Genomic DNA, 26630 nt, shown 5'->3' with positions numbered 1-26630 from the left:
GAAATGAAGTACGCTGGGGTGCCAAGGGGCTAGAGACCAGTAACCAGTGGGAGCCTATGCCAAAGTGAATTGAGCTTGCTGGGTAAGTGCCTTCTGGTTTCCAGGGCCACAGGCAACGTTGGGGTTTGCCTGTTCATGGCCTCACCTGCAGCCATGCCCAGAAACAGGGCTGTTAGGTGGGGCCCTTAGTGCCACGGCAGGCCCTCCTTTATGGCCGAGTCTGGCCTAATGCCTCTGGATCCCACGGAAGCAGTATTAGCTTCAAGACTCTGGGCAAGCAGCAGCACACGCGATGGAGGCCAGGTCCATTTGAAATCCAGTCCCTGGTATTTTCACCTCCCTCATGGTCATCTGCCAGGAGGCCTGGGCAGCTCCAAACTCCCACTGAAGTCACGTGGAAGGACTTGATCAGGGCAGAGCCTCTTGCAGCTGGACTCTGCCTGTTCCTGGCACAGAGCAGGGCTTGCTGGGCAGATGGCGTGACAGCTATCCTGCAAGACGCTGTAGAGGGCTTGCATCCAGAGCAGGAGATGAGCCACCCTCCAAGAAATCCCCCAGGCAGTGCAGCTCGCTCACAAGCGCTTCTCCTGCAACTCCAGTGCAGGGAAGATGAGCAAGCAGCCCAGGGTGAGCGCTCAGAGACCTCCCGAGTCCTTGCATCCTGGTGACGGGGCCGGCAGGCAAGGAAGGTCCTTCAGCGCTGTCACGTCTTCAGGGTAAACATGCACCCTATACTGAGGAAGCAGCCTTGCAACATCCAGCCCTTCTCAGGAGGCCCACATGCTCCTCGCCTGCACAGCCCCAGACTGCTGCTGAGTCCAGGCAAGCTGCATACTAGCCACCTGAAGGAGGAAAAGCAGCCAGCCACCCTGAGGATGGATGGACAGCCCTGGGTGAACAACCTGACAGAGCCCGGAGCCTCCAGGCTTGTCTGAGGCGCAACAGGAGCCTTGCCTGGGGCCAAGGGGCACGGGCAATGGCTGCCTGGCAGTGGCACTGGTGCAGGCATTCCTGAGCATGGGAGGCCTCCTGGGCAAGTTCAGTACAGGGGGCTGCAGGGGCTTCAGCACACCAGGCCGTTCCACCAGACTGTGTAGAGCAGCCGCGTGCCCCTCTGGCTCAGCCGGCCCAGGACGCAGCAGAGGCAGCGCAGGTGCTGGGAAGCAGCGAATGCTGTGCTATTCCATTGGTGGGAGAACTGGGTGGTTTTGCCTGGATGGATCCTTGGCCTCCGGACGCCTCAGGACTGGCAGTGCCACGTGCTTTATCCAGGTTCCCAGAGCTGCTGGGTCCTTGCCCTTCTCCTGGGGCCCCAGTACAGAGCCTCTGAGGCCTTCCTGTCTTCACCCCTGACAGGGCAGGCTGCACCCACACCCCCTTGCTGCTCCAGCACAGGACAGACAGGTGGCCGAGGCCATGCGCAGGCACCTTGCTAGTTGCCAGGAGTGTAATTCTTGCCACAGCCGCTTGCTGAGCAAGCTGCCCAGCTGTCCTGCTGGTTCCTGGGGCCATGGGTGATGCTGGGTTCAGCCCATTCACATTCCTGCCTCCAGGCAACAGGTTCTCTTTCTGCCACAGCAGGCTGTCCCTGGTCCAGCTGAGCTGGGCTTAATGCCTCCTGGGTCCCAAGCAGTGGCTTCCCCAAGGTCACTGGGTGTGGGGCAGCCCACATGGCTGATGCTGAGTCCATATCTGGTGCATGTCTGGCAGGAGGCCTGGACAACTTCTGAACCTGCACTAAAGCTAGGGGAGGTGGCTGGGCCCAGAGGGCCCAGTAAAGCAAGGCCAAGTCTAGCATCCCACAGATGGGCTATGCTGCCAGCATCTTCCAGCCGTGGGATCCCAAAGCACTGCGATTGCCCACGACCAGCACTGCCAGCAAGGAATGAACAGGCAAGAGAGCCCCTTTGCTAGCAGGATGGCAGGGAGGGCATGCCCCAGCCACAGGGAAAGCAGCTCCTGCCTTCCCGTGACCTTGCACAGGCTCAATGCTCCAATTTTGTTTGGAGGGAAGAAAAGCACCTGCTGCAGCTCAACATGCCCGTCTGCCCTAGGGGACCACCTGAAGAGCCCCACATATAGCATCACCAGCACCACCTCCTGCAGCACCTCGGCTTTGCTTTGAGGTCTCCCATCCAAGCACTGACCTGGCCCAATCCTGCTTAGCTTATGAGCTCAGAGAAGGTCACAGCTCAGAGGTGGTGCAGGGCTGCAGGTGGATTGGCAAGTCCAACCATGCTGTCCCCTAACCCTGTAAATGGAGCTCTCGGCTGGCAACAGGCGGTAAGAGGATGGAGTCACCCATTAAATCCCTGAGTATCCTCGCTAAGAGCGAGAACTACAGGTAGCACGCTGGCACCGGCTCCTCCCGTCTGGGCCCTGTGTGTCATAGAACCATAGACGTTAGAGATGGAGATGCCCCGAGAGGTCCCACTCAGTCCTTCCCCCCGGGGGCCAGTGCAGGATTGTTCCCTAGCGTCCTGTCCAGTCCCAGCCATGGGAGCCTCCACCCTGCTGTGTCTGGGGTGGAGCCCTGCAGGTCCCCCCCTCCCTCCTACTCACTGTTCAGCAGGCTCTCGGGCCCCTTCTGCGTGTCCAGGTTAGGCTGGTTCTGTTGATTGTAAAACCGCAGCAGACACTGCTGGTTGCAGAAGTGTTTGATTTGCCCCCGCCAGTGGATGGTTTCCAGTAGCTTCCCCTGACGCTTGCAGGCGTGGCACCGAGCTGCCTAAAGCCCGGATCGCAGGAGAGAAAATCAGGTCACTAGCCGCCCTCACTCCGGGCGCAACGCAGACGTGCTCCAGCGGGATGGGAGTGCACGGCAGAGTGCTGCGAGCTTCCCCCCAGCCATGCCCAGGGCTACAGCATGCTGGCATTCTCCACGACGGCACTGGCCACGGATCCAGCCCTGTCAGGTCTGCAGTGTGGTGCTCTGGCAGCATCAGCTGGGGACTTCAACCATGTGAGCTCCCTCACAGCAGTGTCCCGTCAGTGCAAGCTCCCCACAGCAACACCCACTGCTCTGGATGAGGCACCTACAACAGCTCTGGCAGGCAGCTGCCAGTGCCAATACTGACCTTGAAGTACCACAGTAAGTATTTGCTTTTGCAGTCTTCACTGCAGAAGTCCCACGTGCTGCCTTCCAGCTGCTCGGTGACTGCCCGCTGGCAGGTCTGGGAACAGTAGGTGCAGGTGATGCAACACAGGCCCAGGTTCTTGGTGAAATCCTGTTTGTAAAGAAGCACACACCCTGCGGAGAAACAATAGGAGTGAAACCTTCCCAGGATGTACTGGGGGCTCCCTGACCCAAACAAGACTGGCAGCCAGGTCTGCGAGACACAACAGAACGCACTGTAGTAACAATCCTGCACTGGCCCCTGGGGCTGGGACAAGATGAGACCTCATGGGGACTTGCCATCTCTCACCTCTATGGTTCTAGGAAGAGTCTGACTCCACACAGACGCCTCCAACCTCCTGTGTGCAGGAACCTGGCAGGCAGAGCAAGGCCGGGCCGGGCCAGCCCAGGCGCAGTGTAGATGTGTGTGCTGACAGGAGGAGCGGAGCTGCCACCTGCTGTCTCCCCCAGCCCCAGAGAGAGAAAAGCAATGAGAAACCCCTCCCCACGGACAGGACGTATGGCAAGGCCTCGGCCCCAGGTCCTGGCCGGACAGTGACCCATCTCCGATGCATCTTCCCTTCAGCGCGCAGCAAGGCCCTGCCCCAGGTGGCAGCTGCACAGTCTCCCCAAGGTCTGCAGCCAGGCCCCCACCCTCCCCAGCCGCAGGGCTGGCAGAAGGAGCCCGCTTCGCGCGCGTCTTCCCTGGGTACCTTCGCTGCAGAAGTTCTTCTCCACGCCAGAGAAACGGATCTTCTCATGCAACAGCTTCTCCTGCTTGCAGTGCTCACACTGGGACACCACGCCCCGCAGCCTCTTGAAGTCCTCACAGCAGTCCCTGCAGCAGAACTGATACACCTTATCCTGCCAAACAGAGTGCAGCCCAGGTCAGCTGTGCCAGCCCAGGGTGCCAAGGGGAACCGTGGGCTCCCGGCACAGAGCCCAAGCAGCAAGGCATCCTCCTTGGGCTGCAGGGCAGATGCCAGCCCTGCATGTCCTGAACACCCGAACAGTACAGCTCAGGGTGGTGCCTCCCACCCATAGCTGGGCCAGTTAATTCAGAGCAGCATGCTGCCACTGCCCAATGGCACTACCCCTTCCACCTCCTCTTCTGATCAGAGCAAGGAATCTAACCAAGGCTCTGCTGTCCCTCCTCACCTGCCAGTCAAGGATTTCTGGCTTCCCACTGAAGAGGTTGTGGCAGTAATGACAACTCAGGTGAATGCCCCCTTCCGGGCTGGTGTGCTGTAGGGAACAAAGGCAGAGAGCTCCAGAGTACAGAGCACGTGGAGAACAGAGCATGCCCCCTCTACCCACCAGCAGGTGCCCGCTTGTCCAGACCTACAGCATCCACTACCCAGCCTCAAGCCTGGCCACACAAAGCTCTTATTGTCAGAACGGCCCATGTGTTCATATACCCAGAGCTCCCGTACATCACAGGCTTGAGAATTCATGCCGTCTCCTCTGCACGAAGCTCAGTCACTTGTGCTTGGCTAAAGCATGACGTCCATGCAGGCATCTGGGCTGGAGCTAAAGGCACGAGAGGGGGAGAATCCACCCTTTGGCCCAGGGTTCAATTGCCTTCGTGATTACTTGGGTGTGATGTTTAAGTTGAATTGCTGTTGTTTTAGCTTCCAGCCACTGGTTCTTGTTCTGTCCATCTTGCCAAGTTCAAGAGCCTTCTGATACCTGGTATTTCCTTCTTGGGACAGTGCTTATACCTGGTAATCAAGCCACCTCTTCCTTGACACACCAGAACAAATTGTGCTCTTGAAGTCATTCAGGATTCTTCCACCCCACGGGTTGTTGCCGTGGCTCTTCCCTGCGCCTGCTCCACATTTTCACCATCTTCCAAACGGCCTTGGATGCCGATGGGCACACAGCATTTGAAAACTGGTCTCACCAGTGCTGCACAGCACTGGCACGTCCCCCCTGCTCCTGCTCACTGCCCTCTTATTCATACGTCTGAGGTCTGCATTTGCCCTTTTAGGTATAATGGTGCATGGGGCTGGGGTGCAGCTGGTTGAAAAGGCTCTCCTCCTCACAGCCTTTTCAGAACCCTGCTTTCCAGTTTCTTTCTGCAAGTGTCTCTGCCTGTTTTGCTCCTGGGCAGCATCAGGTCAGGTGCTGGTGGGACTTGGCCTTTGACAAGACTTAAAAACATTGAGTACGAGTGAGTCCAGATGACCAAACAATCCAGACTGCTCCATACTGCTGCCGTCCCTGATCATCACTCACTTCTCCCCCCATCTCCGAGTCACCTGCAGATGTTGATCAGTCATGATTTGATATTTGTTCCTACACCACTGCAAGGATGTTGAATGGCCTAAGGTGGATTGCTGTGGAACCACTTTACGATTCCTCCTTAACATCTCTCTTCTGAAACTCATCAGCCAGTCCACACACACACACACACACACACACACACACAGGTGCTTCAATGGCACACGTGTGTTCGTCTTGATCAGAACACGGAGCACTAAGAGACAGTATCTACAGATATTAAATCTGTGCTGTTGCTGTTACCAAGCACATTTTTGATTTCAGAGGAGAGGACACCACAGTCTATTTCCCAAAACACCACATTGGCTGGCATTCAATTAATCTTTCTCCTTTAATTCTTTATTGACTGAATTTCTACTCAGACTTTTCATTCTGTTGCTCAGGACTGACCTTACATAATGGCCTACCATGACTTGGACCCCTTTGCGCCCTTTTGGAACAATAGCACAACAAGGCCGTTCCTCCAGTTTCCTTTGAAGGTGAAGGAAATTCTAGATGTTTGGAAAATGAATATCAACAGGTCAAAGATCCCAGCCCCATCTTTCAGGGCCATCAGGTACAAGTTATCTGGTGCCTTTAAATGATCAGAAAACACCTTCCAGTGTGCTCAGATGAACACCTTCCACAGCTGCTAAAGAAATGAGAAAGGATTTCATTTCTACCCTGTCCTTCACACTCAGTCCTGACCCCACGGTATGTGCTTGCTGACTGGGAAGCTCCTGACCCCACAGCATATGCTTGCTGACTGGGGAGCTCCTGCTACACCTCCACAGAAACACACCATGCAAGTTACCACCCGAGCCTCAAGCTGCCACAGGCTGCAGCCACACGGGCACATTACAACCGACTTCCACTCACACCCAGCCCTGGGGCAGAGCAGGACACTCCAACCAGATGAAGCTCTGACCACGATCCAGTGCCCTAGCATGTCTTTCCTGTATGCTCTCCCTGTGGGAAACTGAGGAAGCTTCAGCCTCTGCTGGGACAGGTGGAGGAAGGGAGCTCTGGAGTATCTCAGTACCTGAAATTTGGTCCAGCAGCTGGGGCTGCAGAACTGGTACACGACCTGGTCTGTCTTGTTGTAATAGCAGGGCTCGGACAGGCTCTTTCTGCAGAAGCTGCAGGGTCTAGGGGGACCTGGCGAGTCAGAGAGGAGATGGTGAGTGCAGCAGCCTGAGAGGCCAGTGCTAGGCTGCTTGTTCCCAAGCCCATGTGCTCTCACCCCCAGGTCTGTCTGTGGGTACAATGCTCATACACTGCAGTGACAGCTGAACTCCAGGAAAGCTCTCCAAGGCTAGATGCACTGTCCCAGGGGACAAGAGCTGACCCCTGTGAGGGAGTGGTGCAGCTCTGGCTTGCCTGGGAAAGCAGCCTGCAGTTCCCATGCCAGCTCAGTGGCAACAGGAGCCTCATGCATGCACCAGTCTTGCCAGGGCCACTGTTGTCTTCTCCAGTGGACAGGACTGTGCCAGGGCTCCCTGGTATATCTGAGCAGGGAGTGCACCAGAGGACAGGCCCCAAGCTTCTGCAAAGAGCCTGGGTGGCCAGAGCAGCTGCGACACCGGCTTTCCCTGCACTCCAGTTTGGGAGTGGGGGGATAGGGATGGCCTCCTCAGATCTAGGCTCCTTCTACCCCATAGTGTGTGACACTGCCCCCTCCACTCCTCGTGACCTGGGGCTGTGGAGCTGGGGGAGTTCTTACCAACAAGGCCCGACTGCTTCACTTTGTGGGAGGTGGTACAGCAGATGGAGCAGAAGAGGCCCGTGCGCCCCGACCGGTCCACATTGGGCAGCATGTCAAAGTTCTTGCACAGCGTCTTGCACCACATGCAAGGGTACACGCGGGTGTTCTTCTGCAAGCACAGAGAAGAGCTGCTGCTACAGAGGCCCCAGCGTGCTTGTCCCCTTCCATTCCTTCTACCCTCAAGGCAGCTTTTCTCCAGTACCCAACCCAGGACACCCGAGGTGAAAGCCTGGGTTGCTCCATACACCCACAGCTTGCAGGTCCCCACAGATAGGGATGGAGCAGCAGCTCGTACTACTGGGCAGCCTGTGCTTGCCTCCAGACTCTGGAAGTCCACCTGGAGTCCAGACTAGCACAGGCATGCAGGTGCTCTGGGCGGACACCAGAGCCAGCAGGAAGGAGCTGGGGGTCAAAGAGGACCTGGGCTAGTTACATGAACTCTACACTACATGAGGAGTGCAGGACTGAACCAGCTCCGGACCCTGGAGACCTCGGGAGTCGCCGCTGGCTAAATGACTGGGCTGGAGGTGCCCAGCTCACATTACACGACCGAACCTGCTTTCCATGCCAGCTCATCCCATCCAACACTGAGGCCTGCTGGAGCTCGGAGACAGGCCTGAAGTCTGCAGTTCCAGCAGAGCCAAGTCTCGGTGCATCAACACTGTTTGCTCTGGAGGGACTGCAGATCTGCCGTGAAGCTTTGGCAGGTTCAGGTGCAGTAGCCGGGGCTATTCAGTGCTGTCTGCTGTCAGAGGGAGCTCTGGTGCTGAGCGAGGGAGGTTGGCAGAAGGCCTGAGAAGGGGATGCATTCACAGACACATTCCCCCTACCCCACCCAACGTACTCACCTTCTTGTAGCTGTTGAGACAAGCCGAGTTGCAGAAGCGCTTCTGCTGGCCTTCGTGGAAGAGGTACTCAAGTGGCAGCCCCTTGTTGTAGATGTAGAGCCCGCAGTTGTCACAGCAATTGGTCTTCAGCCCCTTGGTGGCTCGGAACTTGGTGAAGCAGGCGTCGCTGCAGATGCGGTGAATCACGTTCCCGTTGCTGACCTCGTGCTGGATCTGCACAGACACTGGCACCAGTCACCCCTCAGGCTGGGCTGGCAGAGCCTCCCTCCACACATGCGAGGCACCCTGCAAGGCCTAGCCCCCAAGCCTGCCTGTCCCTCCAGAAAGGCAGGCTACTGCTCCAGGTGGGGAAGCCGAATGCCAGGGGGAAGCATGGGGGCAGCTGGAGGGGAGCAGCGCAGAAGCTGCATCTTTGGGCGAGTCTTCCTCAACCCCAGGTTCCAGCCATCTGAAGAGGAGCCCATATCTGCTCGTAGGCAGGAGCCTGAATCCCAGGCTGACACCCTGAAGCAGCGCCAAGTGAGGCAGGTGCTGGCAGGTCCCAGCATATGGCTCCGAGAGAAGGACCAAGGTCCCGTAACCGGAATGGGAGGCTCACAGGGATCTGGCCAACTCAGGCAGTGGCACAAATTCCAGCTCCAGCCGCAGAGAGAGCAGGCAGCTTTGGAGCCCGCTGAGCCAAGCACTAGCAGTCCTGGAGTTCCTTTACCTCACCAGGCTTGTGACACACGCTGCAGCGGCTGGTGTCGGAGGCTTCTGCAGGCTGAGGTGCCGGCCTCTGCTGCTGGGCCTCGTACAGAGAGAGGCAAGCCGAGGTGCAGAACTCGTGGAAAGAGCCACCTGAGCCGATCTGGGCCACAACGGAGTCCTTGGTGTTCCAGATCTCCCTGGCGGAGAGGGCAGAAGCTGTCAGTGCAGGCACATGTCTGCTCCAGCACATGGGAGAGACAGCTGCAGTGCAAGAAGAGCTGTCCTTCCCGCCAGGACAGCAGGGAGAAACAGTGGGCAAGGACACAGAGTGGGCGGAAGCCAAGTGGAGCAGGACAGGGCTACTAAAGGGAGAGAGGGCAGGGGATTGAGAACAGGAAAGGGCATGGAGGGGAGCGGAGCCTGCTATGCATAAGGGGGGTAGGACAGGGCCTGGGAAGCACCTGGATGTGCAGATGGAATGAGACCATGCAGACAGATGGGGCAGGGGTGAGAGGGGCATAAAGGCAAGTAAGCAGGGACCACAAGAGCCGGGGCAGGGGTAGGCTAGATGGCCAATGTGGCTGTGGAGATGGGGCCGAAGGCACAGTGCGGGGAAGCAATCACATACTTTTTGCAGAAGGTGCAGATTTTCTTGCCAGGAGGTTTCTTGGAGAAAGTGGTGAGGCAGGAGCTGGAGCAGAAGAGCTGAGGGAGCCCCTTGCGCTGGTATGCCGTCTGCCCCTTCTGCAGTGGGGTGCGGCAGTGGGCACAGGTCATCTTAGTGACGGTGGAGCGGGCGGCGCGCTGGGCCATCTGCGTGCGCAGGGACATGCGGGTCGAGCGCCGCGTGCGGAATGGAACAAAGTCCTCATCATTGGGATCATCTACCATCGCGTCCGAGTCCTCGTCGGACACTGGAACTGAACGGGGAAAGGGGGAAGCTGTGAGGAGCCTGGAGACGCATGGTGCCCACAGACAACTGGGCAGGTCCTGGGGCTGGCCTCTAATAACAGGCAGCCTCTAATAACACATCTCCTCTCTGTGCAGATGAGCACAGAATCACAGGGCTGCAGGCCCTGCCTCTTGGACACTAGGGCCAGACACATCTCCTCAGAAAGGCCCTGCAATGAAGAGTCTCCGGACCCCTGCTGGCATGGCGGCAAAGACAGACAGCCCCGACAGGACAGGCTGCCCCAGCTGGGCAGGGGGCACTAGGGAGGAGTTGTTTCCAGGGATGTATCCCCAGAGGATGCTTCATTGGTGCTTTGCATGGGGAGGCCCTGGATAGGCAAATGGAACTGAGATTACACCGACAGACCGTGCACAATCCCAGGGGAAGGTCAGGACCAACATCCCTGTGTGCAGATGGAAAACTGTGTGGCAGAGATTTGCCTTGGGGTGACAGGGCAGTCAGTGCCCAAGCTCTTGGGACTTTCCCCTAGGTCTGCTCACAGCACCTCTGCCCCACTCATTAGCCTTCTGCTCCCAAGCTAAGCCCAGGCCCTGGCCCAGGCCGAGCCACTTACTGCTTTCAGAGGAGTTCACAGTTTCAGGCCTCGCTGCCTCCGACCTCCTGGCTCGTTCGCTTCTCTTCTGCTCCTAGAAGACACCCAGAGAACATGCAGATTAGCCACCGAGGACAGTGCCCAGGGATCTCCAGGGTCCTGGCTGCATTCCCCTGAAACTGTGCTGAGGCCAGGCCAAGGTCCTAGCCAGGGCTAGCCATGTGGGGATGCTGATGGGACCACTAGGGACGGTGCCCTGGCAACAGCATGGAAGTAACAGACTGAGGCCACATGCACAGCACAGAGGGGGCCTCTGGGCCATGCTCTGCAACAGGAAGCGGGCAAGCTCCTTCCTACCGGAACTGGACATGGCACAGACAGCCAGTCAGTGTCCCTCACTGGGGCTTGGTCATGGAGAGGGTGCTCTGGGAGCTCACAGACACAGGCACCAAGCTACGCTGCTCACCTTCTCAGTTGGCTGCTCGTTCCCCTTCCCGGTCAGGCCATCTCCTGCAATGGAAACACAGAAGAGACCTGAACCCTTTCTTTGATTCTTTCCAGCAAAGGGGAAGCACCCAGTACAGAGGAGCTGCCCTCCTGGCCTCTCTGCACACCCTGGAGAGACCACAAGTCCCACAGATGAGGCGGCTTTGCACAGGAAGGCCTGGACATGGCACCACGCTTTGGGAAGATCCCTAGACCCAGCATGAGCCAGTACGCTGCTGGGGGAAGGCAGCTTTTGGGAGATGGGAACAAGGGATACTGGGCAGCCATGGCCAGAGCTTCTATATTTCTAGGGTTGAGCTCACAGCCCTGAAGCCAAATCTTCTCTTTGAAAGCACCAGGCAGATTCAGCTGCATCAGGGACACGTGCCTTGCTCCCTGCAGAGGGGGGCAGGGATGGTAGGCCCCACCTATTGGAAACGTCCCTCCCAACACTGCACAGCCCCAGCACTTCAGTGTTCGTGCAAGGGAAGTGGCCCATAAGCCATTGGTGACCCACCACTGACCCATCCCAGGGGCCTCAGAGCCACCAGGAGCACAGACAAACAGAGAAGGTCCCACAGGCAGGGAGCACACTCACCTACATGCAGGGCCCTGACTGCCACAGCTTCCAGGCCCACCTTTTAGGGGCTGCTTCAGAAAGTGTGTCAGCAAACAACACCAACTGCCACTGGGCAAGATGGAGCTAGGCACAGCCCCATGGCCTGAAGCGGTGGCAGCAGCTGCCTGCCAGGGATCTCACAAAAGCCCAAGCCCTGCGTGCAAGCATCCACCCACCTGCTGCTGGCTGCTGTGTGGCATCCTGGGTTGTTGGTGTGCCACTCTCCTGCTGCAGCGAGGGTTTGCCACCCTCGCTGCCTTCTTCCCCCTGGCCATCGCCAACGTGGTCTGGGGGCAGGGCTGGCACGTTGCTATCTGGGCTCTGCTCCGTTCCCTCTTCTGATGCTGGCCCTTCCTTCTGTGTGGTGGAGCTTTTCTTTGGGGCCTTCAATCTGGTCTTCTTTACCTGCTTCAGTCCTGGCTGCAGTGGAGTTGCTGGCACAGCCGAGGGTTGGGTGGTGCTTTCCTCTGCAGGAGTGCTGCTCTGCTCCCCGGGGTCAGGAGCAGGTGCCTGGGGCGACTCTGGGGCACCACCATCGCTCAGCACAGGAGCAGGTGTGGCACTATCCTCCTCTAAGTCCCCAGGATCGGTTTTGGGCTCCCCATCCTCTTCCTTCCATGTCTCTGCAGCCAGGTCTGCTTGAGCCAATGCAGAGGAGCCCCCAGGCTCGCTGGCCATGTCCTGGGATGAATGGGCCTTGTACAGCCCCTCCAGGTCCTCAGACTTGTTTAAACCCATCAAGTCAGCAGCTTTGTCCAGGTCATCCAAAACCCCGGGTTTCTCCAGCACATCCAGGACACTGGGCTGATCTAGATCAAGGCTGTTTGGTTTGCTTAGGTCGGCCAGACTGTCTGATTTCACCAGAAGATCCAAGTCCCTCTCTGAAGTCACTGGCTTGGACTGCTCCCACTCCATCTCAGGGGGCTGCAGGGCTGAGACTGGCTGGGTAGCAGCAGCAGTCTGGGAGGCCAGGAGATCCTCCCCAAACTCCATGTCAGCAGGGAGATCGCCAATAAGTGGCTTATCTGGCAGAGAAAGGGGGTCCAAAGAGCCAGGAAACTCACTGGAATCCATTGAGAACAACAGGTGACAACTGGGAACAAGAAAGATTTGTCAGTGAGTGAGAAATGCAGCATCACACACCTCTCTTCTACCCCAGCAGTAAGGTGAGGCCCCAGACACCCAGCACTGACCAGGCTGTAAGCAACCAGACCCCTCCATTTGCAGGACAGGGGGCCACAGGCTTCCGAGCAGGAGAGCTGCCTCAGTCCCTGCCTAGTCAGTAAGCCCTTGGGAACTTCCCAGCGTGCATCCATGCCCCGCTGTGGCTGGAAGCCCCCGCAGGCTGAGTAATTGCACTCACAGCAGAGCAAGGCAGCAGGCTAGCACAAGTCACTCGCATGGCTCCTCAGAGGGCTCAGGCAGTTGCTGAGCTAGCAGCAGGATTGCTCCCCTGAATGCTGCTCCTGTTTCAGGAGCCTGGCCTACCTTGTCCCTCTGGAGGGCTCTCACCAACCTACCCACGTTACCATTTAATCCAGCGGTGCTCAACCATTTGGCCCCGCAGGCCAGGTGAGTGGCACAGAGTCGGTCTGCGGCCTGGATTGGGCCTGGTATAGCTTTGGCTGCCCCCTGTACACCCAGACCAGGCCCTGCACCAGCCCTGTGGGCTGGGATTAGTCCTTGCATGCCAGGATCAAGCCCTGGTGCCCTGCATCACCCCTGGATCAGGCCTGTACCACCCGGGGTCCCCGATGTAGTGCACAGGGCTATGCTATCAGACCCACAGGGCTCCTCACAGCTCTGAAACCATGGTGGCAGGGGAACGGTCACTGCTTTCCACTGGTAAGTTTTCAGGCCCGTGGGGAGCCCCGCAGGCTGGATGACAGCTGCGTGGGCTGAATCTACCCTGCAGACGAGGGGCTGAACACCCCTAGTTTAAACTGGGAAAGTTGGTCGTCACACCAGATGACAAAGCTAACTTATCTAACAACTTTGCCTCCATTTTCCTGAGCAGGGACTGGATCAGCCCCCCCACCAGCCCCCCTCAGGCCCCAGGGGAGGCGCACCCAGGCCAAGGGTCAGGGAGGATTGCGTCAGGGAACGTCTGGAGGGACTGGACATGTTCAAATTGGCTGGTCTGGATGATCTCCACCACCGAGTGCTGAGGGAATTGGCTGAGATCATTGCGGGACCCCTGGCACGGCTGTACGAGCACTCGTGGTGCTCTGGTGTGGGGCCAGAGGGCTGGAAGAGGGTCAATGTGGTTCCCATCTTCAAAAAGGGAGGGAGGAGGACCCAGGGAACTATAGGCCAGTCAGTCTTACCTCAGTCCTGGGCAAGCTTTTTGAGAGAGTAATCCTGGCCCATGTCCATGAGGGGCCGGGGGGAGATGATGCTTAGGGGCAACCAACATGGGTTCGTTAGTGGCAGGTCCTGTCAGACCAACCTGGTGGCCTCTACGACCAGGTCACCAAATCCTTAGATGCAGGGACTGCGGTGTCCACACCCACACAGTCAGATGTGTCACCAACTGGCGGGAGGGCCGCACCCAGAGAGCGGTGGTGGACGGGTCATGTTCGACCTGGAAGGACGTGGGCAGTGGGGTCCCCCAGGGCTCGGTCCTCGGGCCCGCACTGTTCAACATCTTCATCAGTGACTTGGATGAGGGGGTAAAAAGCACCTTGTTCAAATTCGCAGACGACACTAAGATGTGGGGGGGATGTGGGCATGCCAGATGGGAGGAAAAGGCTGCAATCGGACCTAGACAGGTTACAGGGGTAGACGGACGAGAACAGGATGGGATTCAACACTGACAAGTGCAAGGTACTGCACCCGGGGAGGAAGAGCCAGCACCATACCCACAGGCTGGAGAACTCCCCTCTTGTCAGGGCAGAGGCAGAAAAGGATCTTGGAGTCATCATTGACACCAAGATGAACATGGGCCGGCAGTGTGGGGAGGCGGTCAGGAAGGCCAACTGCACCTTGCCCTGCATCCACAGATGCATCTTGAGCAGGTCCAGGGAGGTGATCCTCCCCCTCTGTGCGGCACTGGTCAGGCTGCAGCTGGAGTACTGCGTCCAGGTCTGGGTGCCGCACTGCAGGAGGGATGTGGACAGTATCGAGAGGGTCCAGAGGAGGCCACTCGCATGGTCAGGGGACAACAGGGCAGGCCCTACGAGGAGAGGCGACGGGACCTGAAACTGTTCAGCCTCCACAAGAGAAGGCTGAGGAGGGATCTAGTGGCCTGTTACAAACTAGTCAGGGGGGATCAGCAGGCATTGGGGGAGTCCCTGTTCCCCCGAGCACGACCAGGAGTGACCAGGAATAACAGTCACAAGCTGGCAGAGGGTAGGTTTAGGTTAGATATCAGGAGGCGCGACTTCACAGTCAGGGCGGCTAGGGTCTGGAACCAACTTCCAAGAGAAGTGGTGCTGGCTCCTACCCTGGGGGTCTTTAAGAGGAGGCTAGATGTACACCTTGCTGGGGTCGTTTGACCCCAATGCTCTTTCCTGCCATGGCAGGGGGTCGGATTTGATGATCTGCTCAGGTCCCTTCCAACCCTAGAAACTATGAAACAATCACCTCCCAGCAACCTTGTGGGCCAGGCAGCCTGCACCTTTAATACAGACTGTCCCCAAGGGCCAAGAGTTGAATCGCTCAGGGAGACATGGTGCCATGCTGGGGGTGCAAGAAACTTGAGGTGCGTCAGTCTGCAGGGGTGGGACACTAGCAATTAAGGGCAGGATGGTAGCACATACAGCACTCACAGCAGAGCAAGGCAGCAGGAAAGGAAACAAAAGCATAGATTTGAATCAGGAGGAAATACCTTGAAAAACCCTGGGAGGGAGAGAGCTAAGGAGACCGGAGGCTGTGGGGAGGAAAAGCAGACAGCAAAGCAGGCACGAGTCTGCAATGCAACATCAAGAGAAATGGTCAGTGTAATCTGGGATTGCACGGCCTTGCTCAGGGAAAAGGCAACCGCTAATTCTGCTGACACTGGGTTGTGCTGGTGCCTTGCTGGCAGAGAGATTGAAGGGTGGAGGTCAAAGAGCCATTAAAGGGCTGGAGCCTGTTGAGAGCTGAAGGCACGTGCACACATTTCAGGTAACCAAAACACACCCAGCAGCTGCATCAGGGAGCCAGTGCGCAGCAGGGGCAGGAATGGGGCACAGCCAGCAGCACCTGGGCAGGACCACTGAGCGCAGCCCCATCCACACTGGGCGCTTCAGAGGAAGGCGTGGAAACCACAGCAGCAGGCACGGCTCCTGCTGGCTCCCTGGGAAGGAGCGTTCCAGTTGCACCAGGCAGAAGCTGGCTGCGGCCCTCCCAGCACATGTAAGCCACACTCTGAACACCCTCCTCAGCCAGATAACTAGCTAGACCAGAGGTGGGCAAAATGCGGCCTGCCAAGCCATTCTATCTGTCCCACAGGGCCCCTAAAAAATCTAGAAAATTAATATTTATCTGCCCTTGGGTGCCTGTCATCGGCCCTCGATGGCTTGCCAAAACTCACTAAGCGGCCCTCCGCCTGAAATAAATGCCCACCCCTGAGCTAGATGCTTCCCAGAGCCTGCCAAGTGCTAAGCCTTACCACCACACTGTGGCAATGGGCCTCACAGGCAATCACATGGCAGGAAGAAGCTTTTTTCCTCTGCAGTTTTCAATTTCCCACCTTTGGAGATCAGGCACCCCCTAGGTCACATGTTGCAGGGAAGAGGAGCTCCTGGTTTCAGCACTGAATGGACAGGCACCCTACCACCTATTCTGCTTCTTTCAAAAAAAGGCAAAAAAATCTTTGTTTTCCACAATATCTCCTTAAGGGAAGCTGTAAAAGCTCCATCACCAGACTACATAAGATGACAGCAGAGACAAGGCAGCTCTTTCTTTCCAGACTTGCCTCCTGCAGAAGCAGCTACAAGCTCCTGGTAGCCAATATAGCAACCTTTACCCTGTTCCACAGCTCTTCTGACAGTATGGTCCCTACAGTTACTGCGCATAAGAGCAAAGAATGGGGGCTGGTTTATTCCGGTGACCTCCGTTAGAGCTGGTACTCGTCACACAGGTCAGTTGTGCAGATGCCAATGTTTCATTCTCACAGCTGGAAGGGCATGGAGCCTATTCTGAATTCCTCTAGAGACTCATTTTATATGGAGAGTAGGTGACCCTGTCAAATGAACAAGTTATGTTACTAGTCACACAACTCTCAACTCCATCAGAGAAAATAAACTGGGGCAACAAGAAACTACAAAATAACTCTCTCTGCTGAAGAAGGTTGCCATGCAAGATGATAAAGGGCATGGCAAGAACTTAGCAGCCACTTTTCCCCACCCTGCTGCCAGAATCAAAACTAGGCTTAGCTGGAACAACACAGGAAATCCCTGCAGTCTGTAGAGCTGACCCACATCAGCAGGAGGTAGGTCCTACCTGGAGGTACCATCTCAAACGTGCTTCAGCAGGGCGCGGAGAGGAGAAAAATCGCAGAGAAAAGCTGCAGAGCTGCCAGGAGGCATGAACTGTGCCGAGACACTGCTTCCAAGAAGAGGAACAATTTTTTAACCCCTGAAAATACTCCCTATCAGGACTTCCACTCCAGGGAAACATGAAGCTAGACCATCACGGCAGTGAGCAGCAACAGGTTCAGCCCCAACCACATGAATAAGGAAAGGGTTTATTTGATGTATGCAGCAAAACACGAAGACACATTTCCAACTCAAGCACATCAACAGGTGCCATGTGCAAGCCCAGAGAGGGGGGCACATGCACACACAGACATATACACATTCATGCACATACACCCCTTTTATTTTTTTTGCTGGCCAAGGCCTCATTTGATGGCTAGTTTGATCTTCCTAGATACAGAAGCATGTTCTGAAGCACAAGATGCCAGTGAGGACTCCCTCCATTAGAACTCAAGCAATAATCCCATGCAGATGCTTGGAGGGAGGACAGCATGCCAGCCTTGCTGCTGTCCACTGCAGAATCACCCCCAAGGCAGCAAGGGGCACTTGGCTTCAGACTGAGTCTGCCTTAACACAACTTTCTCATTTTAAGCAATCAGGACACAGCAACACAAAACACGAGACACCCATGCAGACAGGCTCTGCCCTGTAGCAGTGACCCGTGTACTGGCATCCAAAGGAATGAGTGTTACATGAACTTTCTCAGGCTTCAGTTGTTCTAGACAAAGTCCAAGGTTTTTAGAATGTGGAAAGCAGATTCACTGAGATGGGCCTATGGACAGCAAAGGTAACTGGCAGGATGACTGGTCCGTTAAGTGGCTCTGCACTGCCACTACCATGGGAAGAACCCAGGGGTTGAGAGGCGCACAGCATCCTTGTTAGACATGGCACAAAGTGGACCAGCTGCTGGAGCATGTTGCTCCCACTACAAGATTAGCCCTGCTCCCCTTCAGCACATTTGGCAGGACTGTGCCAATACCATGTGACACAGGGGTATTTTAGTGGGCATGGGTGTTTAAGCCCTGCATAAGTCTGATGACAAAGGGCCACAGAGACGGACAGAGTCTGCCTTTTACACATTCATAACAGATTACAATGGATGCCCAATGTCTCTGGATGGAGCTGGTTCTGTAGGTTGGACTCAGGCAGGTGAAGCCATTGAGCAGTTTGTATGTAAAGGGTCTCGCTGAATTTTGCCGCAAACCTTTCCCACTTGGAGCTACAAGTCCTTAATGTAGTCGGCCTTCAAGAGATCAGGACACAAGCTGTTCAACAGAGACATGTCTACAGATGTCTGCCTGTCTGCAGCCAGGCTGTCAGGGACAGGATTCCCAGGATGGGTTAAGAACAGTGGTCAACTTTTCTAGACTCTGGGCACCCCCCCCCCAGTTGCCCCTCAAAATGCCAACTTTGAGCTTTCACTCATTTTTAACAATGGACAAATTGGAGCAATTATTCTGTTGCAAAGAAATCGGGCTACAACAGTTCAGAATGTTTTTGACCTCATGGGTTCCTATTTGAGATCTCTGGGTTTATCTTTTGAATTGCATGTACGCAGATGTTTGCAGACCTCAGTGCCAAGACCACATGGTACCCTAAGAAGAATCACAGCACCCCGATTGAGAACTGCCAGGGCAGAGCATTGCTTTCCGGAGTTCTGCATGCTGTTCTGGGAGGAATGCCTGTGGCTGTTTGCAACACAGCAGACCTCTTGCCCTCACGTACCAGGACATGCTCATTCTTTCAGCTAGGCATGTAATGTAATATCTTGGATCCCGCCCTAGGCCAGGGAGGCTTTGAGGTGAGATATATCTGCCATGGCTCCCAGTGCCCTGATTGTTTTTTGGCTGGGACACTGGGTAGTTTATAAAAACCCCACTGACCCTACAAGCCCAGGGGATACATCCTCTGCCCTGCCATGCCACCTGGAGCAGTGTCACTCATGACGTAGCTGAGCAAACAGACTGGGATCAAAGATGCAAAGATTGGGATCCCACAGATATTATCCAGCAGCTAACGAGGATATAGAGCACTGAACATGCCAGCCCACAAAGGGGGTTAGTGCTCTGCTATGACAAATCAGATGGCCTCCCCAAGCACTGCAAGTGCAGGATCCAGAGTACATCATCAGATCATTCCTCTACCAGAGGCTGATGGCCCCTTGGGTAACTGTCCTACTGATTCAGAGCCCTGAAATCTAGGCTGGGCTGCAGACTCCTCACCTTTCTCACCAACAGGATGCATCTGAATTAAGGAAGCAGTAAACATCATCCACTAATGTAGGGGTGGCCAATCTGCAGCACAGGGGCCACAAGTGGCATGGGCAGCCTCTGCATGTGGCACGGTGTACCTTAGGGAAAGGCAGGCAGCACAGTGCTAGACAGTGTAGGGAGCAGAAGGCAAAGCAACAGATCAGACAGGGAATCAGGAAAGGGCGCAAAAAAAACCAAACAGCAGACCAGGCAGGGGAAGGGGACTGGCATGGCACTCAGGGAGGGTTCAGGGCTTAACTTGTGGCACATCTGAGAAAAAGGTTGGCCACTGTGCTAAATGTTTTTTAAAAATCAGTGGTCCAGAGAACTTGCACCCAAGAGTTTCATAAGAATTGGTCAAGCAGCTCTCTGGAAAAAGTGTTAAACTTGAAATACTAGGACATTTCCAGAGAAATAAAAGAAAATTTCCCCCTCAAATGCTACTGTTTTAGAGTCCCAAGTTTGCATTACACCTGGGAGGACTGCAACTCCAGCTCGGTGCCTGCAGAACACCAAAGCCATAGCCACTGGGGCTACACAACCGCTCCTTGGCAATATGAAGAGATGATGCAGTAACCTTTGATGACGCTCCCTATCACTTCAGGTCCTCCTCCACAATGAACATTAGGGAAGTACCTTGTAGTCTGCCTCCCAGGCCTGGATTAATGACCTTTGCTTAGATAGTTTTAGTTCCATTATTACTACTAATGAAGTTTGCAGAGGACATATATATTGGGTTAGCAGAAAATATGGAGGAGAGATAGAAGACTGTTAGAGTGATCTGGATCATGGGTACAAGCAAACTACACAAAATGTAATACTAAATGTATAGTTTTCCATCAAGGATGAATGAATGGATGTCATGCTCACACGATGGGAGACTGCACTTGGAAAGCAGTGAGATTCTGCAAAAGTTGAGGAAAGGGCACTGTAGATATCCAAAAGGTTAGAAAGACAGAGTAAGGTGGCACCTTGCAGACCAAGGATGGCCAACCTGTGGCACAGGCAGCCTCTGTGAGGAGCATGCAGCAGATCGGGGAGGGGACCTGCAGCAAAGTGGCAGCTGTGCAGGAGGCAGAAAGCAGAGCAGCATGTTGGGCAGGGGAAGGGGACTGGAGCGGCACTCGGGGAGGATAAGGGGCTAATTTGCAGCCTGACTTCTACCATTAGAAACTGTGACCTAGAAATATTGTAGCTAGACATATTCCTAGTAGAAATAATGCAGATTTCTAACAGCGAGTAATTAACCACTGAAAAAACTGACAGGAATGTGGGGGATTTGCCATCTCTAAGCCTGTCAGTGCTGGATGCCTTTCTCCAAAACCTCCTCTAGCAGGAGCCACAGGTGACTCTGGCTGGCATTACAGAGGGCCTGCTTAGGTGAGCAAGCTCTCTGTTCCATCTTTGAACCTAGAAATCGGTCCTCTGGCTCAGTGGGGAGCACCCTTTTTGAAAGACAGGCTGCAAATTAGGCCGACAGCCTCCGTGTGCCACTCTGACCCCTTTCCTCTGCTGCTCTGCTTTCTGCCCCATCTGCTGCTGTGCTGCCAGTCTCTTCCCTGACCTGCTCCATGTCACACACAGAAGCTGCCCCTGCCACAGTTTGGCCACCCCTGCTCTAGTTCATGGAGTCTGCACAGCTGCCCCAATGCCAGGCTCTCTCTTGCTCCGGCCTTGGCAGCTGCACTTATCTAAACCCTGGAGACCCACTACAAAGAAGGTATGAGATTATATCCCATAGTTATAGAGAGAAGTGAGCTGGCAGGGACTTCCTGAGGTCAGCTAGTCCAACCCCCTGCCCAAGGCAGGAACTGCTCAACTGCAACGGCTTTCTGCCGGCACAGCTCACTGGGTGACCAGCACTACTCCTCGCCCAGTTGTGGTGGACTCGGGGCTTTGCATCTCAGAGTTCATGGGGAGAAGCGAGCAAGACAGAGCCTGGTCTATTCAACGTACAGCGTGCTTCCTTTATGCACGTGCAGCAGCCCAGAGCAGTGACGCAGGACATCCAGGATCTCAACCCAAGAGTAGAGCCTCGCTCCCAGAAACATCTGCCTCAAGGACTGACCAGAGATCAAGGCAGGCAGTAAACCATTCTGCTGCCGTGCAGCTTTCTGTCAACAAACCAGGGCCTCTCCTACCTGAAGCCCCACTCACAAAGCAAACAGTACCTCTTCCATGACATGCCAAGGCTCCTGCTACCTTCCAAAACAGTGTCATCATCCCCACGCCAAAGACACATGCAGGGCACAAGCACCAAGCTGAGGGGTGCAGAGCACCCCAGGTATTGACACACTCCATGCTCCCAGGGTGCCACAGCACCTGCTGGAAAAAGAGTAGGTCGAAGTTCTGGACAGGCCAGAGTGACAAAGCAAGTGCCAAGGGCCTCGCCTTATTCGGAGAGCCAGACTGCTGCTGTGAGGCTCCCGAGCTGGCCAAGCAGCTGGACATCTGGAAGCCCTTCAGGCTTTCTGACCCCAGAGAGCAATAAGCGATTCCCGGTCCTCTTGGGAGCCAGCACCACAGGCAAGAATCCTGCACAGGTGGCATTTCCAGAGCAGGTCTTCGAGAGCTTGGCCAGCACCTGCTGCCCAGGCCACCCGCATGCCCCCAATGCCAAGCACAGGGAGACGCCTCCTCTGCAGCCACCAGGGCCCTTCACCAGCACAGGCGGCAAGGGAGCAGGCCAGACTCAGCTCCACAGCCACAGCCTCTCCCCGCCCGGGAGCTCAGCGCTGCAGGTAGCAGCCGCTTGGCCGGACATCTCCGCCGGGGCACAGCCGATCTCACCCCCGCAACCGGGGGACAGCCCAGCGCTCTGACGCCTCGACACGGACGGGACCCGAGGCCGCTGCAGCCACAACGGCTGGTTCTGGCCCCGCGCCCAAGCCCCTGGGCTGGGAGGGGCCTGCAGGGCGCACGTGGCCGTCTCTGCCCGAGGCAGGACCAGCCCCAGCCTCAGTCCCGGCGCTGCGCGGAGCTGGAAGCTCAGGCCCGCGCCGGGCAGGGGCAGGGGCAGGGGCCGCCGGGCGAGCGCCTCCTGCAGCCGCCCCGCGCAGCGCCGGGACTGCCTGCCCCGCCCCACCCCGGCCGCGCGGGGGCGGCGCCCGCTGCGCGCTATGTCGAGGCGGTCGCGCGGGGCGGGGCGGAGCGGTGCCGCGCGGGCGTCACGGGGGAGCCGGGACCCGCGAGGCCTGGCCCCGATGCGCCGCCGCAGCGGGGAGCGCGGCACCACGGGCGCCCGCACCCCCGCGGAACCGGCCCACGCGCGGCCCGGCAGCGCCCCGCACCCCGCGTGCACGTGCCAGCTCCGCCCCCGCCACGCACGACCCGTGGGGGCAGGGGGCCCCCCCGCTGCCCCGCCCTTGCGGGGGCCGCACCCCCAGTGGCGCAGCGTCCCGCCCCCGGGGGCGCTCGCTCCGCCCCGCGTGGGGCCACCGCGCCCGCCCCGCCCCGCCCCCCGCACACGGGGCCGGCCCCGCCCCCCTCCCAGGAGCGCAGTGGCGGGCGCCGCGGCCGGCCCCGCCCCCCTCGGTTCGCAGTGCACGGGGCCCGCCCGGCCCGCCCCGCACCTGGCTCCCGGTGCCGCCTGCTCGCCCCGGCGCCAAGGCGGGTCGCGGCCCCTTTAAATGGAGGCGCCGCTCGGAGCCCTCAGCGCGCTGCAGCCCGCGGGGGGGCGGGGGAGGCTCCCCATTGGCTGCGGCGACCGGGGGGCGGCTCCCCATTGGCTGCGGTGGGGCTCGGGCTCGCGAGACTCGCTTGCGCGCGGCAGCCTGGAAAACGCGGAGCGGAGCGCGCGGCCCGGAGTGGAGCGTGGCGCGGGGCCCGCGGGGCGGCCCGGAAAACATGGCGGCGGAGTGCAGCGGGGCCGGGAGCGGGAGTGGGAACGTGAGCCCCCGACAGGCAGGGCTGTATGCGGGGGTGTGTACGGAGCCCCACCCGGCACCGCGCCCTCGCCGCAAGCTGCCCGTCACGCGCGAAGCGGGGCCGCCGCGCCACCGGCACCGGGCCCCGCGCCGCCACCCCCGGGGGCCCCTGGGGCCGTGACGGGGCGGCCCTGCCCAGCCCCGCCGCCCCGCGCAGGACCGGGGGCGGGTCCCGGCCCGACCCTACCTGCGCCACTGGCGCGGGCCCGGCGCGGCGCGGTGCGGTGCGGTCCGGCCCGGCCGCCGCCTCCCGGAGCTCCGCGTCTCCCCGGGGCGGTGAGTGACAGCGCGGCCGGGCGGGGCTTCGCGGGGCCCGGGACGCGGCACCGCCCCCGGGATGGGCTGCGCCGCCCGGACCCCCGGGTCGCCCCGCCCCGCCCCGGTACCCCCGGCAGCCCGCGCCCCGCCCCGCGATCCCCAGCAACCCCCCCCCGCCCCGCCCCCCAGCTCCTCTCCCCGGGACGCCCCCGCGCCCCCCCCGTCGCACCACGCCCCCGCCCCGGGACCCCCAGCTCCTCGCCCCAGGACGCCCCCGCGGTCACCCGCGCCTCCCCCCGCCGCCCCGCTCGTACCACGCCCCCGCCCGAGACCCCCGCACCCGCGCCGGGCCCCCTAGCTGCTCGCCTTGGCTCCCCCCCTCGCACCACGCCCCCGCCTCGGGACGCCCCCATCTCCCCGCGGCTCAGCCCCCCGGGACACCCGCACGGGCACTCCGCGGCCCGCCCGCACCCACCCCGGGGCGCTCCGCCAGGATCCGCGGGCCGGGCCCGCGCCGCCTGCGGCCCCTCCTGCCCACGGCCCCCACCCGCGACGCGGCCTGCGCCGCCGCCCCACGCACAGTGCGTCCCTGCCCCCCCCCGCACACCCGCGGCTCCCCCGTGCGCGGACTGGCTGGCACAGCTCCACCCTGCCCCGGCTCTGCCTCCCCACAAGCCCTCTTCCCCCCACATGCTATAGCCCCTCCCTGCCCTCAGGGCCTCTGCTCCTTCTCCCCATTTTCCTGCTACCCCAGGGGCTCCCTTCTCCCCCTCCTTGCCCCCGAGGGCCCTGCCCCATCCAGTTCCTCCCCAGGAGTCCTGCCCCCCCATGCTCTATTTCCCCCCTTTCCCAAGCCCCTTGCTGCTCCCAAAGGACTCTGCCCCTGCCCTGCACCCAGGGGCTCCAGTACACCCCCCCACATGCTCTAGCTCCCCCCCCCTCCCCCTTTGCCCCCAGGGGCTCCTCTGCTATGCCCCAGGGGCTCTGCTCCCCCCCCCCGTTCTAGATCTTCCCTCCCGGAGCTCCAGTGCTGGCCCCCGGGGCTCTGCCTCCCCCCAATCACAGGGAGAGCCTGAAAACTCACCCGCTGTTCCTGCAGATTGCACTCACCCAGCCCAGAGACCAGCTAGCCTGATTGCCCCCACGCAGGTAGCCCAGGGAAGCCCCCAGCATCCATTGCCAAAGCCCTCCTGCCCCTGTCCCCACCAGGCAACAGGCTTAAGAGCCTGCCTGCTTTGCTGTCCCACGCGGTGCTTTTCTGTATCCCTACTTCCAACTACCTCTCCTGCCCTTCTCTCTTCTCCCCAGTCTCTACCTGCCCCCAGCCCGTGCCTCTGCCCAGGACCCCACCCCACAGTGCAGCCAGGTCTTCTCCATCCCCTCCCCTGGGAACACCTCGGCCCCTTCCACACTCTTACAGCTGCCCTGGACCTGCTGCCCTCCATCCTCCACAGGTTTCACCTCCCCCCACCACCACCTGCTCCTTCCACCCCTCCCCCCTCGTCCAGGCTCCGGCAGACCGCTGGAGTGGGGGAAGGGCCGAGCCGCAGGCTTGGAGCACAGCAAGGCAAGGAAATGGGACGTGTAGGAGGAAGGGGGCTCACAGCTGAAGCACAAGGCAAGCCGCAGCACATGGGGCAAAGGGCCATGCAAAGTTCTGGGCATGGCAAAGCACCCACTGCTGTAGCAGCTGAAGCTGAGGGAAAGACGGGGCTCCAGACTAGCCAGGAGGAAAGTGGAAGGCTGCTGTGATCCCAACAGCCTGCCTGGCTTGCTTGCACCTTGTGCTGTGGAATTTCTTCCTCCACGCCCTGGCTGGGCATCGGCCACCCCTGGGGGCTCAAAGGGGCCCTCCTTCTCCAGCTCAAGCACCTAGGAGGCTGCCAGTCAGCGCTGCTGAGGCCAGGGCAGATGGCTCTGAGGTGGCAGCAATGAACAGGTAATGTGCATGTGCAAGCAGGGCACCCCTGTCTTCCTGACTGCTGCTGCAATGTAAATGCTAAGAGAGACTCCAGAAAACAATGTTAAAATGCTATGAAGGCTGCATGGTTGAAAACTTGAAAATTAGAAAGTGCCTGTGCTTTCTTGTGCTCCTAGGGACCATTGGCACCCAGCAGGGCCTCAAGGAGCAGGAGCAGCCTTTGGGAGACTGAGGAGAGGGGAGAGGAGGTAAGCTGCTCTGGCTGAGAGGTGGAGGGCCAGGGTAGAGCCTGTCACGGGCTTCTTCTAGGGCAAGGATCTAGAGCCACCTCTGACCAGAACTGGCTCATCTCAGGCTGTACCTGCACATGCAACAACTGGAAACCAGTGCTGAAAGAGCCAGGACTTGGGGGGCTTCCTGCCAGTTTGCATGTTATTTATTTAGTCTTAGTACAGTATATTAAAAGCTTAGCTCCATTTAATGGTGTTAATTCCTGAGGCTCCCATAGAGCTATCTTGAGCATGCTGATGGGTAAGATGGGAAAGAAACTGGTCACCAGTGGGGCTGAGAGGCATGGAGGGAGGCAGGGCTATGCCAGGGATCAGTCTGATGCCTGTCAGCATCTCCTTTGCACAGGTTCATACCTCTTCCCCCCAATTCTGAGTAATCCTGCTGTTCCTGAGGTGCAGATGACAATTGCATCCGAGCAGGAAGCCTGGCCTGGTCTCATCTCATGGATCCTCCTGGTGTGCACTGTGGGAAATCTCTCTAGCTTCAGAACTGGAACAGACTATGCATTTAAGTTCACATAAACTATGAAACTATGAATATTTTCTGTGAAGTGTATAAAGATGGACAGCCATCTTGCTCAAAAACTGACTCCTAGTGCTTGCCCACATCAGAGCTGCAGGTGCATCTGGAGACGACCTGTGTTGGTTCTGAGGAGGGGGCTAGACTCCTTATTGGCTTGAGCCTCAAACACACCCATTGTTTGCATCCCATTGTAAAACGCTCCTGGGCGGTGAGATGAGCCCAAGGCTATGAGAGCCTCCTTATTTGTGCCTGGGCAGGCTGAAGCAGAGGCACTGGGAAGTGGCATACACCTAGCTCCCTTTTCAGCAGTGCATGGATGTGGCACCCAGCTGGTCTGGGAAGGGACAGACACGGCTCTTCTAGGCAACTTGCCTACTTGGGGCTGGAGTCTCCAGTCACATGCCAGTGGTCAGCAACATGTCCCATGTGTCACAAGCCCAGACTTAGCCACCCTGTCAAGGTGGCTAAAAGCATGAGGGGAGGGAGGAGGTGGGGGGAGGGAGGTTTTCAAGAGCAGCCAGCTTGGACCCAACTCAGGTCCTGCTGGGGTGACTGGAAGCTGTACTACTGGCTTCAGCTGGAGCAGCTGGGCTGAGATGGGCCTGAGCCGCGAGCGGTCGTGGGGCAGCAGAAAGCAGCACAGGGAAGGCTGAAAAGCCACCTGGGGGCATGGCCAAAGCTGGTCCAGCCTCAGCCAGTGCAGCGCCA

At 58.3% G+C, this 26630-nt stretch overlaps 2 protein-coding genes across 6 annotated transcripts in view; one reads left to right on the top strand and one right to left on the bottom strand.

The window, feature by feature from the left end:
* Positions 1 to 23247, bottom strand: part of ZMYM3 (zinc finger MYM-type containing 3) — a 33128-nt gene extending 9881 nt beyond the window's left edge. Inside the window, exons 1-13 of one of the 5 annotated variants that reach the window (XM_090061629.1) lie at positions 23118 to 23247; positions 11467 to 12383; positions 10652 to 10695; positions 10207 to 10279; positions 9309 to 9600; positions 8700 to 8877; positions 7991 to 8203; positions 7101 to 7251; positions 6420 to 6535; positions 4274 to 4360; positions 3829 to 3979; positions 3078 to 3250; positions 2563 to 2728 (exon numbers count right to left, since the gene is read on the bottom strand). In XM_090061629.1, the coding sequence (XP_089917755.1) occupies positions 2563 to 2728; positions 3078 to 3250; positions 3829 to 3979; positions 4274 to 4360; positions 6420 to 6535; positions 7101 to 7251; positions 7991 to 8203; positions 8700 to 8877; positions 9309 to 9600; positions 10207 to 10279; positions 10652 to 10695; positions 11467 to 12364 (2542 nt within the window). In that variant the 5' untranslated portion in view covers positions 12365 to 12383; positions 23118 to 23247. Of the gene's footprint in view, positions 1 to 2562; positions 2729 to 3077; positions 3251 to 3828; positions 3980 to 4273; positions 4361 to 6419; positions 6536 to 7100; positions 7252 to 7990; positions 8204 to 8699; positions 8878 to 9308; positions 9601 to 10206; positions 10280 to 10651; positions 10696 to 11466; positions 12384 to 13617; positions 14046 to 22576; positions 22686 to 23117 lie in introns of those variants that run through there. The other 4 variants (XM_090061630.1, XM_090061627.1, XM_090061628.1 and 1 more) reach the window with 4 other exon arrangements.
* Positions 22580 to 25937, top strand: LOC149857956 (uncharacterized). The gene is made up of 3 exons (XM_090061645.1): positions 22580 to 23206; positions 25286 to 25357; positions 25746 to 25937. The coding sequence occupies exons 1-3, from the start codon at positions 22634 to 22636 to the stop codon at positions 25770 to 25772; spliced, it is 672 nt and encodes a 223-aa protein (XP_089917771.1). The 5' UTR covers positions 22580 to 22633; the 3' UTR covers positions 25773 to 25937.
* The last annotated feature ends 693 nt before the right edge of the window (positions 25938 to 26630 follow it).

The sequence above is a fragment of the Crocodylus siamensis genome, chromosome 8 (genome assembly GCF_052110815.1).
Source record: "Crocodylus siamensis isolate JL-2025a chromosome 8, ASM5211081v1, whole genome shotgun sequence".
Lineage (NCBI taxonomy): Eukaryota > Metazoa > Chordata > Crocodylia > Crocodylidae > Crocodylus > Crocodylus siamensis.
The sequence above is the reverse complement of the archived record's forward strand: the minus strand, read 5'-3'. Positions and strand labels throughout refer to the sequence as shown.

Bases quoted from the DNA above. Each gene is read 5' to 3' on its own strand.
- LOC149857956 (XM_090061645.1), top strand. From the start codon at position 22,634: ATGGAGGCGCCGCTCGGAGCCCTCAGCGCGCTGCAGCCCGCGGGGGGG. The intron at 23,207-25,285 runs GTGAGTGACAGC...TTGTGCTCCTAG, and splicing joins CTCCGCGTCTCCCCGGGGCG to GGACCATTGGCACCCAGCAG. The intron at 25,358-25,745 runs GTAAGCTGCTCT...TCCTTTGCACAG, and splicing joins CTGAGGAGAGGGGAGAGGAG to GTTCATACCTCTTCCCCCCA.